Source organism: Nannobrachium achirus (assembly GCF_963921795.1).
Source record: "Nannobrachium achirus genome assembly, chromosome: 20".
NCBI lineage: Eukaryota > Metazoa > Chordata > Actinopteri > Myctophiformes > Myctophidae > Nannobrachium > Nannobrachium achirus.
This window is the reverse complement of record NC_137827.1, coordinates 36204405-36215570: the sequence shown is the minus strand read 5'-3', so window position 1 is coordinate 36215570 and position 11166 is coordinate 36204405. Positions and strand designations below refer to the sequence as shown.

Sequence of the window (11166 nt, the reverse complement as noted above, 5' to 3'; positions counted from 1 at the left end):
CAATTTTATTGAGTAGTTTTTAAGGCTGAAATCATTCTGAGAATATTGTTTGAATCCAACTCAATTTTATTAAGTACATTTTACAGATCTGAGAAGTGACTCCAGCCCTTTCCCTTGATTGGTCAAATAAGTTGGTCACATGTTATGCAAAGCATGCTGGGAACAGCATTTTTCTAGGTTTTCAGGGAAATGTTTAAGCTTTCGGGAGCTAAAAATGCTAAATGTATCATATCAATGTGTCTGCCTTGGCAAGATGACTGTCATATGTCAGAATTTGATTTGTCAGTATTTGAGCCTAAACCCTAACCCTAACTGCTAGGCTGCTAGTTTAAGCTTGAGCTCCCTCCCCATGCTAGGCTAAAAGAGAAGAACTCATGGTAACTTTGAGGTTATTGCGTTGGTTTTCTCTTAAATGTTCTGATTATTCAATAATCACTGCTATTGCATATATCCATTATGCATCTGTATGTTGATATTGTAAAACTTGAAACAAATCATCCAGAAGAAAACCTGAAACCGAACTCTTCTTATGTAAATGTAAAAGTATTTTATTTATCTTAGCTTAATTCCATAAAAATGAGTTGAACCAACACATTTACGTTAACATTTGTTTGAGTTGGACAAACGTAAATTAATTAAGTTCATATAATTAACTTGGCTTAAGTTAATGAAAATGAGTTGGACTAATTGAACAACATGCATTGCATTGAATGTAGATTTGACTTGGGACTACATATATCCCATATATAAATTTACTCATATAAAATGGGTGGAAAAGTTTCACACATTTAAAATGTGTTCAACTGAGAGATTATTTTTTTGGGTGTATATTTAAAAGCTTTTAATATAACTCTGGGAGTGTGCAAATATAACCAAATTGTCCAGTCCCCTTTGTTCCATTTGTACACTTTTGGAATTGGAGTTACAATTACCCTGCTGATAACTATCAATCATTTTAGCTGGGGACCCCCTGGGACTCCACTAAGGACCCCTGGGGGTTCCACGGACCACTAGTTGAGAACTGGTGGTACACACACACACAAATGAAATATTTTACTACATTCACTTTGAAGATACATGAAACAAATGTAATGATGACAAACAAACAATACATTTAGTGTGTATAGTAGGTTTATTATTCCCAATTTTGGGATTACAGTGGTAGTCTTAAGGGAACTCTTGGTCTCAACAAGCCTTTCCAAAACAATATGAAAAGAAAACTAAATCACCTAAATGTCTTTTTTATGAGCAAATGTTGTTCATGTAAATAATGGGGCGTTGTTGTTGGGTACATTTATTTATACCCATTCTTGAGAGTCAATTGTGCAGAGCATGACTTCTTCCTCCCTCAGGTGGCAGGGTCCTTGGGGCAAAGTGTGGATTATTAGAACTTAAATCAGATCTTTCTTTTGTGATCACAAAGAAGAGAATAACAAATTGCCTACATTATAGACTCAGCACCACGTAAGCCATGGAAGAGCTATATAGTAAGTAGCCAAAATTGGGCAATTTAGGCACTTGTCAAGATATTGGCAATGGCTAGAATGAAACCACTACTGGAAAAAAATCAAAATAATAAATGACCCAAACACTTGTTTTGTGTTTGTTTTATGCAAAACGATCAACTAAAGATGGAATAAACCTCTACTGTTACAGCTTAAAACCACTTTCGAAACATCAAAGTCACATTTCTATACATTCTAGTCTAACGTTAAATTATAATTAAATCTAAGTAGTCCAATTTGGGCCTTTCAGATTGAGCATTAAATTATATTACACAATACACAAATGATACAGATGATGGATTGCAAATCAACTATGTTAACAAATTGTGCCGTTGTTCAGCTTAAGAATACGTCAGATAGCAGTGTCAATTCTATGTGCCTCTGAACTGCAGCTATTAACATTAGGGGTGTTGGGGCAAGTTTTAAAATACTACTCTAATGGACAAACATTTAAAAAGTGCTTTACATTAAGGTACCTTCAATACATTCACTTCTACATAATGAAGTCAACTATAATACCAGACAGGTAATAACTGACAGCTGCGTCTGATGGGTATTCCCTTGGCAAGAAAGTACCATTTGCTGTCTGCAAAACATTTGGAGTGTGTTGAGTGGAGTGTGAGCATTGAGAAATGAAGAGTTTGATTCCAAAACGTAAATTTACCCTTTGGTATTTCAATACACAATGGTCACATGCATTTATTTTGGCTGTGAGTTTTTTACTTTTATGATATTAGTGTAGCCTAGAATGGCTATGATATTACATACATTTCATGTATTCCATGTACACACGCACAGCCATAAATCACTCCCATGCCCTCCCGGATAGCAGAGTCATCGTGGCTGCATTAAAAGTTGTAGCGCTCTGTGTGTACTCGCATAATAATTCATTGCTGCGACTTGGGATCCGCTATTGTCCTCTAGTTTCATATCAATTTGAAAGTTCTGGCAGAAAACATGTGTTCAATAAAATATATCCACTTTTCCACAAGCTGCACACGGAACACATTCTCCAGCAATCATTCGGGCCCAGTTGGTATAGGAGAATAATATGGTCCATTTTGTCAGCCAGAACTTTCAAATGGATATGAAACTAAAGGACAATAGCTGACCCCAAGTCGCAATGAATTACTGTACACAAAGACTGCAACAACCTTTAATGCTGCCGCGAGGAGTCTGCAACCGGGAGGGCATGGGAGTGATCTATATAGGCTGTGTACTGTATATGGAATACATGAAATGTATGTAATATCACAGCCCACCTAGGTTTACTATTAATCATGTTGTAAGAACGGATGTCGCTTTTCTGTTTTTCACATGGTGGATTCCACATTTTGGAGCAAAACTCTTCAAATATCAGGTACAAGGGTGCAATTTCAGAGATTAAGAGGACAAATAAGGATAAAGAAGTGTTAACCACATTAAAAGAGAGCGATATGTGATGTATGAACAGTGCAGGGTTGTTTACAGGGTCCGTTTCTGAGTGTCATTCACATATCTTTCAGTCTATTGCACATTTCAGTCTTCTTTCATTCTTTCAGTGCAAAGTCTAATAAGGGTCAAAGGCCAGAAACATTTTTCTCCCTTCTATTCTTTAGGGTAGAGAATGTGAAGACTAATTTATGCTCCGTTGCACGACAATGATGTGTGCCAAAAATAGTCGACCTACAAGCTCACAACGCATCACATCTACGACGCATTGTGAGCTTGTGGGTCGGCTATTTTGGGCACACAACACTGTTATGAGATGAAGTATAAATCAGACTTGAGGAGTCTGGAGTTGTTAACAGTTCCCGGAGTTGAGAATCCAAGTCCCAGCTCTAGAGGTTCAAGACAAGATGGTGACCATCTCTTCCCACAGTGTCCATCATTTCAAGGTGATCACCTTTGGTTGTTGTCGTTTTTCCCACCAAATAATCTTGATAAAAGTTACGGGCAAAGAGCTTAAAAACAACTTCACCAAATTCTTTTTTTTTATCAGTGGCAATGGCGAAGGGAAAGCTTGGGCACTTGTTAATGTTAGATGTTAATTAATTATTTTCTAATTATTATTTAATTAGGATTATTTTTTCTTTTTTTTGTCGCAAAATTCTATAAAACATCAGCAGGATATATAGATATATTTCTTTTTTAAAAAGCCAGGTAAGGAAATCTCCCCATGGCAGCCTTGCCTCGAGAAGTTTTTACATAAATAGAAAATAAAAATAAAAACCGCAAAAAAGATAATCATCATCGTCAGATAGAATAGATGTACAAGACGAGGAAAGCAGGAGCTTTAAATTAAGACAGTAGGATGAATGTGTGCAGAGAGGGACAGGGTGGGTTAAACGGTGTTGGCACAAGGGGTGGGGAAGGGAGTGGACAGACAGGGGAGGCTGTCCTCAAGGGCTGCAGTCTCTTACAGGACACTAGTATGGGCCTTTTGAATGTCCAAAGATCCCTATAGGGAAGTGTTTGACGTGTGAGGACCACTGAGCAGCCAGCTGGAAAAACTTCACGTCATTCCATTCCACACCGTCAATCAACACTGTGGGAGGAAGAGGGCATAGCACAGACATCACTTTAAATTGACATCATATCGCGCCGTAAATTGAATTTGTTAATATGAGCAATTACAGTTTAGGAATTTTAGCAGGTTTTTACTGTATATCAGCACAATCCTACCTTGAACATTACCAGCAACTAAGATGTAATTGTATTACTGTATGTAATGATAATTGATATTGTATGGGGGTTGGATGACTACATCTACCTGATGCCCTATCCTTTGTTTTGTCCTGAATTTGTACAAAGGTCACATGGGATTTCAGTGAAAATCAGATATGGCCACATTCTGCGAGGACATTTGTTTATTTCTTTTCCTCTCCTACACCATTCCGATCCGAACAGACCACTCATTCTTAAAATAGAGAGTGAGAGAGGACAATGAGAACATCATTACCTCTCAGCATGGTCTGCTGGTGCTTGGCAGTACAGATGAGCCGGCTAATGCCCTCGATCACTTGGCTCTTGGACTCCACCTCCTTGTCTTTACTCTTTTTTGGCAGGAACATGACTGGTGATGAGGGAACAACAGATAAACCAGTTATTAGGTGACGTGACAGCCCTGCATGAAGTCCAGAAGTCTAATATCAACCAAATAATGAAAATGACATGGAAACAAGTGTTACAGCCAAGGCTATTCCCAACGTAGCCAGAGAAGTATATCTGCAACAGACCACTTTAAGACCAAAAGCTGCAGTTGCCACATCTTACCCTTTTTGTTCTTCTCCTTGGTCACCACAGTCATGGACATGGTAGGCAGGGTGCTCAGCTCTGCACCCCCCACGGGCAGCCGGCTGACCTGCAGCGAGCGGAACGTGCACTTCAGGCTGTTCTTGGAGGAAGTGTCTCGCTTTTCCATGTCTCTCTTCCTGTCCGTAGGAGCCACCCAGTAGTCCACCTGCAGTCCCATCAGCTCCCCCTGTTGTCCGCCGGCAGAACTTCAGGGAAACACAGGGTGAGAGGAGATGCAGGGGCGTCACAAGGGGGGGAAACGTGGGACTGAGTTACTAGGGCCCAAGGTGGAGGGGGCCTTCATTATTTCATACTTTAGCTAGCTACTTTAGCGAGTGCCGTGCTGCAAGCTTGTAGATGTGCTATTTTTGAAAAGTCGTGAAAACATTTGTGCAAATCTTTGAATATATGTATTTTTTAAGCAAACATTTGTAACTCAAATTTTCTGGGGGGTCCCTGGAACTCAATATTTTGAGATGGATGTCCATGGCCAAATACATATCACTTTGGGAGTCCTTCACATGACAAAGTTTGAGCACCACTGAAACATAGGTTTTTCAAAAATCCTCAGAAGGATTTGAAATATTCAAAGACTTGCACACATTTTCACGATTTTTCATCTACAAGCTCGCAGAGCTTGTAGATCTGCTATTTTTCAATAGTTAAAGTACCCAGGGCCCAGAATTTGGTGCGACACCCCTGAACACAGGGTGAGAGGAGATGCGTTATCACTGATTGCCTGCCACAAATATCAGCATCACTGACAGGCCTTATAAGTGTAGGCCTGTCAAAATAAGCAAGATAAGTGTGGGCTCGCCGAGCCCACGCGAGCCCATGGCATATCACCCCTGAAGAAAGCGTAAGTAGGCGTAAGTCTGTGAAAAAAGTTCATTCCTCAAGAGAGGCATATAGTACAGGCATTCTATGGATAATAAGGGGTTAACCTAGGACAAATTGCAACAGAAACAATTTCAACTTTTTTTGTTTCATAAATATGTTGGTAACAATCAAAATTCCTAAGAAATCCCAGTAGTGGAACATATTGAAAAAGCTGCTGAAAGTTTGGGTCCCATTAACTTTACTGTACAGGGTAAAAAAAGAAAAGAACATCTGCTTTAAGTAGCATTTGAGGGGTCAAACGAGGGTTTTTCATGATTCTGAATCCATTGCAAGCATTACTTTTGCACGAAAAACATTCCTTGGCCTGAATAGTAGGGCTAATGGGACCCAAACCTTCAGCAGCTCTTTCAATATGTTCCACCACTGGGATTTCTTAGGACGTTTGATATGTTGTTACCAACATATTTATGAAACAAAAAAAGTTGAAATAGTTTCTGTTGCAATTTGTCCTAGGTTAACTCCTATAATGCCTGTACTAATAGGCGTACAGAATTTCACAGGACATAAAATTTAGCATTTGCAATGGATTACTATATTTGCTCATCAGGCATGACTCTATATCCTGACCTTCTGCAAAGTTTCGTAACTAACAAAGTGACTGGGCGGAGTGGGCGGTAATGCCTGAACGTCAGTAAATAGAAAATAAAATTTCAGGTACAAATATTTTCTCTCTCTATTGATTTATACCCAATCTAGACATGAGACCAGGTCTGCTTTGGAGGGAGTCCAACATTTGAAACATGTAGCACAGAATCATAGTTAGCGACATTAAGCAGACCGTTTCTAGTACTGCAACGTGAGGTGGGACTACGGCTGCTATGACGTAATCGCCGTAGCGATCAAAATGGTTAAGCAAAGCCTCGGCGGCGACGGGTTCCCAGAACTTCCCACCCCTTTCATTGAACGCTTTGGTTGCCATGGCGACGCGCACACGCAGCAGACGGAGTAGGCGCTACGTGGGAAGGGACCTTCTGCCGTAGTAGAGACGGCCGCGGCGACGGCAGGTTTATCTATCGAGCGCAATCTAAGAATTGCTGACCAGACCAACATCGATGGCTGAAAATCCTTTCATATGTATTATCTTTCCTAGGTGCAGGGAAAGTCCTTGACCGGACCGGCATGATATACCTGCTGTAACAGAAACCAGTGGTGACGGAGGGAGAGGAGGGAGGTGTGGGGGATGCTTCCTTGAGAGCAGGAGACACTTGTGGAGGAGTGGAGGAAAGGAGCGCTGACCCCATGGGAGCAGCGTCGTCAGAGTCCCCTGAAGGACAGAAGAGTTGAGAGGCTTCATTCCAGCAGACTATGTAACGAGAGAGTAGGAGAAAAATGAACCGTGTTCATTGCTCAGTGTTTCACAGACCCAGACCATACAACTTACAGGCCTCTAAAATATTAACATTTGGCAACTGAAGCGTTCATAATCGCAGATTACTTTAATAACGCAGAAGAGGGGGTTTCACCGCCACGCCAGTTTGCGCATTTCACAGCAGATGTATTATAATTCTCATAGATGTAGACATTATAATGATGTTATAATGCATTATAATCGCTGTTATAATGCATTATAGTGTGATTATAATTTACTATAATCATTGGTTATTGTGAACTTTAAATCTATGAAGAAAAACTAAAGAAATTCAGCATACACCTTGAGGAATGTCAGCACTTGCTGTATTCACACTATAATGCAATATAACAGTGATTATAATACAGTATAATGTATTACAACAATAAGAATTATAGTACACCACATCCTTGCCAAAATGTCTGTGAGTGTGATTCAATTATGAAGTATTATCATCCTTACCCTTATAAGACATTATAAAATTCTTTACAATGTGTTATGATTATTATTATAAAGCATTATGAGTATTTATGAGTTAAGTAGATTATAATGCATTATAAGGATGATTATAATGGGATGCATACTAAGTGTTACCGCAAAGTTCATTTTCAGTCTTTTAGTATTTTTTAAACATTTCTGCTAAATTAAATAGTGCAGTGGGGAGAGAGATGGAAAGGTGATGGTCGATGACAAAGCGATGACATGCAACATGGATCATGAGCCGGACTCGATCCCACAACTTTGCATTCGGCCCACATTCTAGGGGCAGAGAATGGCATGCAATTATTATGCAAAAAAATATGTGTTATAATGGATATTTCTTTCTACCCCAAACAGCAACCACCCATTGGAAATGTGTATTTATGGCTTGCCTGACGTTGCAGATGACTGTTCCACAATGCCAACTTTCACCATCTGTAGAATTCAAAGTAGAGTGAAAGGATTTACCCAGGGGGCAAAGGAAGGTGTGCTGCATTTGCCCCGACATCAAAAGTTGTCCACCAGAAATATTATCTATGACCCAGGCCAGTAGGATCACAACCTATATGGACAACCCGGTCAATTTGTACAACAAAGTCCAATATGGCCGCCTCAATATTAGCCCCTATTAGTTTTAATGGGGGGTGAATAGGGCAACATTTTAAACTGAGGGATATTTCCACGAAACTTCACAGGTTGATCAATGGTATACATATGAACATTTTTTCTATTGCAAGTTTCCATGAAATCCAATATGGCCGCCACAATATGGCCGCCATAATGTAAGGACCCAGAAAATAGGTTTTGCCTCTAACTTCTGAACCAGATGAGCTAGAAACGCAAACTTGGTGTCTATTTCATGGTGTCTGACCATGGGAGACTCAATGGAATAGCTAATTTTATTATTGGGTGTGTCTGGACCTTTATTGTGCATATTTGCAAGATGGTGGACTCCCAAAATAGAGCTTTAACATAATTTCTACCATGATTGTTGACTGCTTTTGCAAATACAAGCAACATGAATCCATTTGCTAAGATTTATGGCACAGAAGGGACTTATACCTGTATTATTCTTGAGTTTGCATGTTGTCAAAAGGGTGTAAACGAGATATTATATTTCCTGTCCGATTCTACTGTATGTAGTTGTAGCAATGACTTCAGATAAAATCAGAGACCAAAACAATGTTTCTTAGAAATTATTTTTTTATTTTAAAAAAAAGAAAAAAAGAGAGAGATTATCTCAATGAAATGAATGCAACTGCCTTTTTGGGTCTTTCACACATAGACATGCACATGCTTTCCAACAACTTCAGCTTCAGGGAAATTATAATGAACACATGATTAAAACAGGCTGCATTATAATGCAAATAATTGCTAGTCACTATCACTGTCATGTGTACCTATCCTGCTGCATCTTGTCTCCAGTCCTTGGCAACGACACCCCAAGTAGCATGCAATTCCCTTCTTCGCACATGAAGTTCAATCACCAGAGAGAGACTTGGAGTAGAACCGCTGCTCCTTCACTTGGAAAGGAGTCAGCTTAGGTGGTGCCGAGCGCCTTCCTAGGAAGGTCCTCGATGCACGTCCCACTGGGAGGAGACCCCGTGGCAGACCTAAGACCAGATGGAAGGATTATATCTCCAGACTGGCCTGGGAACGCCTCGGTATACTCCCAGAGGGAGTGGAGGAAGTTGCGCAGGATAAGGAAATCTGGAAGTCTCAGTTGGAACTGTTACCCCCGCGACCCGATTCCGGATAAGCGGTTGAAGATGGATGGATGGATGGATGGCACATGAACAGTTTTTCTGGCAGCCTTTGATACAGCTACATGATATTGCCTTGTCCATTGATATAGGCCAGGCTGGCTCTGTAGATGTACAGGGGACTGCCTTCCCATCACTGAGAGACCATCCATATTCAGTGAAGCAAGGGATGTCAGGCTTCGCGATGTGTGCAGTTTTATCTATTATGGCTGCAAGAGCAGCTCTTTTCAGGTGCTGGCCAAAGGCATTTCCTGTAGGTGGCAGCAGCTTCAACAGGGTTGATCGGTTATTTAGGAACTTGTACACTCTCAGCTTTGCCAGGTCAAAGTCCTCCGAATGGTCAGCTTTTGATGCATATACAGCTATTGTGAGGTCTCTAGCCTGATTCTTGACATCCTCTGAGAGGGAATAAGAGGAATTTTCACCAAACTCCTGAAGTGCAGGGAGATCTAGACCCATGCTGGTCTTGAACCATGCCTTCTTTCCAGTGAAAAAGGGATAGCTGGTGGTATCTCTGCCACTCAGGCTGTGAATAAAGGGCAGGGCACGACACTGTGCGAGTCCAAGGGCTGAGACCATGTGATGGATAGGAAGATATGCATCCTGCTCTGTTCTCACCCACAGCTCTGGAAGGTCTAGGAGGTGGGTGGCAGCATGATATAGATGCCTATATCATGCTGCCGCCATGGGAAGGCAGTCCCCTGTCCATCTACAGAGCCAGCCTGGCCTATATCAATGGACAAGGCAATATCATGTAGCTGTATCAAAGGCTGCCAGAAAAACTGTTCATGTGCGAAGAAGGGAATTGCATGCTACTTGGGGTGTCGTTGCCAAGGACTGGAGACAAGATGCAGCAGGATAGGTACACATGACAGTGATAGTGACTAGCAATTATTTGCATTATAATGCAGCCTGTTTTAATCATGTGTTCATTATAATTTCCCTGAAGCTGAAGTTGTTGGAAAGCATGTGCATGTCTATGTGTGAAAGACCCAAAAAGGCAGTTGCATTCATTTCATTGAGATAATCTCTCTCTTTTTTTATTTTTTTTTTATAAAAAAATAATTTCTAAGATACATTGTTTTGGTCTCTGATTTTATCTGAAGTCATTGCTACAACTACATACAGTAGAATCGGACAGGAAATATAATATCTCGTTTACAGCCATTTTGACAACATGCAAACTCAAGAATAATACAGGTATAAGTCCCTTCTGTGCCATAAATCTTAGCAAATGGATTCATATTGCTTGTATTTGCAAAAGCAGTCAACAATCATGGTAGAAATTATGTTAAAGCTCTATTTTGGGAATCCACCATCTTGCAAATATGCACAATAAAGGTCCAGACACACCCAATAATAAAATTAGCTATTCCATTGAGTCTCCCATGGTCAGACACCATGAAATAGACACCAAGTTTGCGTTTCTAGCTCATCTGGTTCAGAAGTTAGAGGCAAAACCTATTTTCTGGGTCCTTACATTATGGCGGCCATATTGTGGCGGCCATATTGGATTTCATGGAAACTTGCAATACAAAAAATGTTCATATGTATACCATTGATCAACCTGTGAAGTTTCGTGGAAATATCCCTCAGTTTAAAATGTTGCCCTATTCACCCCCCATTAAAACTAATAGGGGCTAATATTGAGGCGGCCATATTGGACTTTGTTGTACAAATTGACCGGGTTGTCCATATAGGTTGTGATCCTACTGGGTCATAGATAATATTTCTGGTGGACAACTTTTTATGTCGGGGCAAATGCAGGTATCCTAAAAAAAGGCTGGTTTGCCCCCTGGGTAATTAGCATAAAACAGATTGAGTAACAGTTATACTAAATCCCACTTATGCAAAAGGCCTTACGGGCAAATGGCAAATGGCATATGACTCCATC

At 40.4% G+C, this 11166-nt stretch overlaps 1 protein-coding gene across 7 annotated transcripts in view; it reads right to left on the bottom strand.

Moving 5' to 3' along the window:
* Window positions 1–1127: 1127 nt before the first annotated feature.
* pacs2 (phosphofurin acidic cluster sorting protein 2) overlaps window positions 1128–11166 on the bottom strand; it is an 84764-nt gene continuing 74725 nt past the window's right edge. For 4 of the 7 annotated variants that reach the window (XM_080751398.1, XM_080751399.1, XM_080751400.1 and 1 more), the window contains 5 exons: window positions 7902–7944; window positions 6810–6984; window positions 4761–4987; window positions 4447–4560; window positions 1128–4032 (listed from right to left, as the gene is read on the bottom strand). In XM_080751398.1, coding sequence (XP_080607524.1) covers window positions 3914–4032; window positions 4447–4560; window positions 4761–4987; window positions 6810–6984; window positions 7902–7944 — 678 coding nt within the window. In that variant the 3' untranslated portion in view covers window positions 1128–3913. The remainder of the gene's footprint in view (window positions 4033–4446; window positions 4561–4760; window positions 4988–6809; window positions 6985–7901; window positions 7945–11166) is intronic. The other 3 variants (XM_080751402.1, XM_080751403.1, XR_013963154.1) reach the window with 2 other exon arrangements.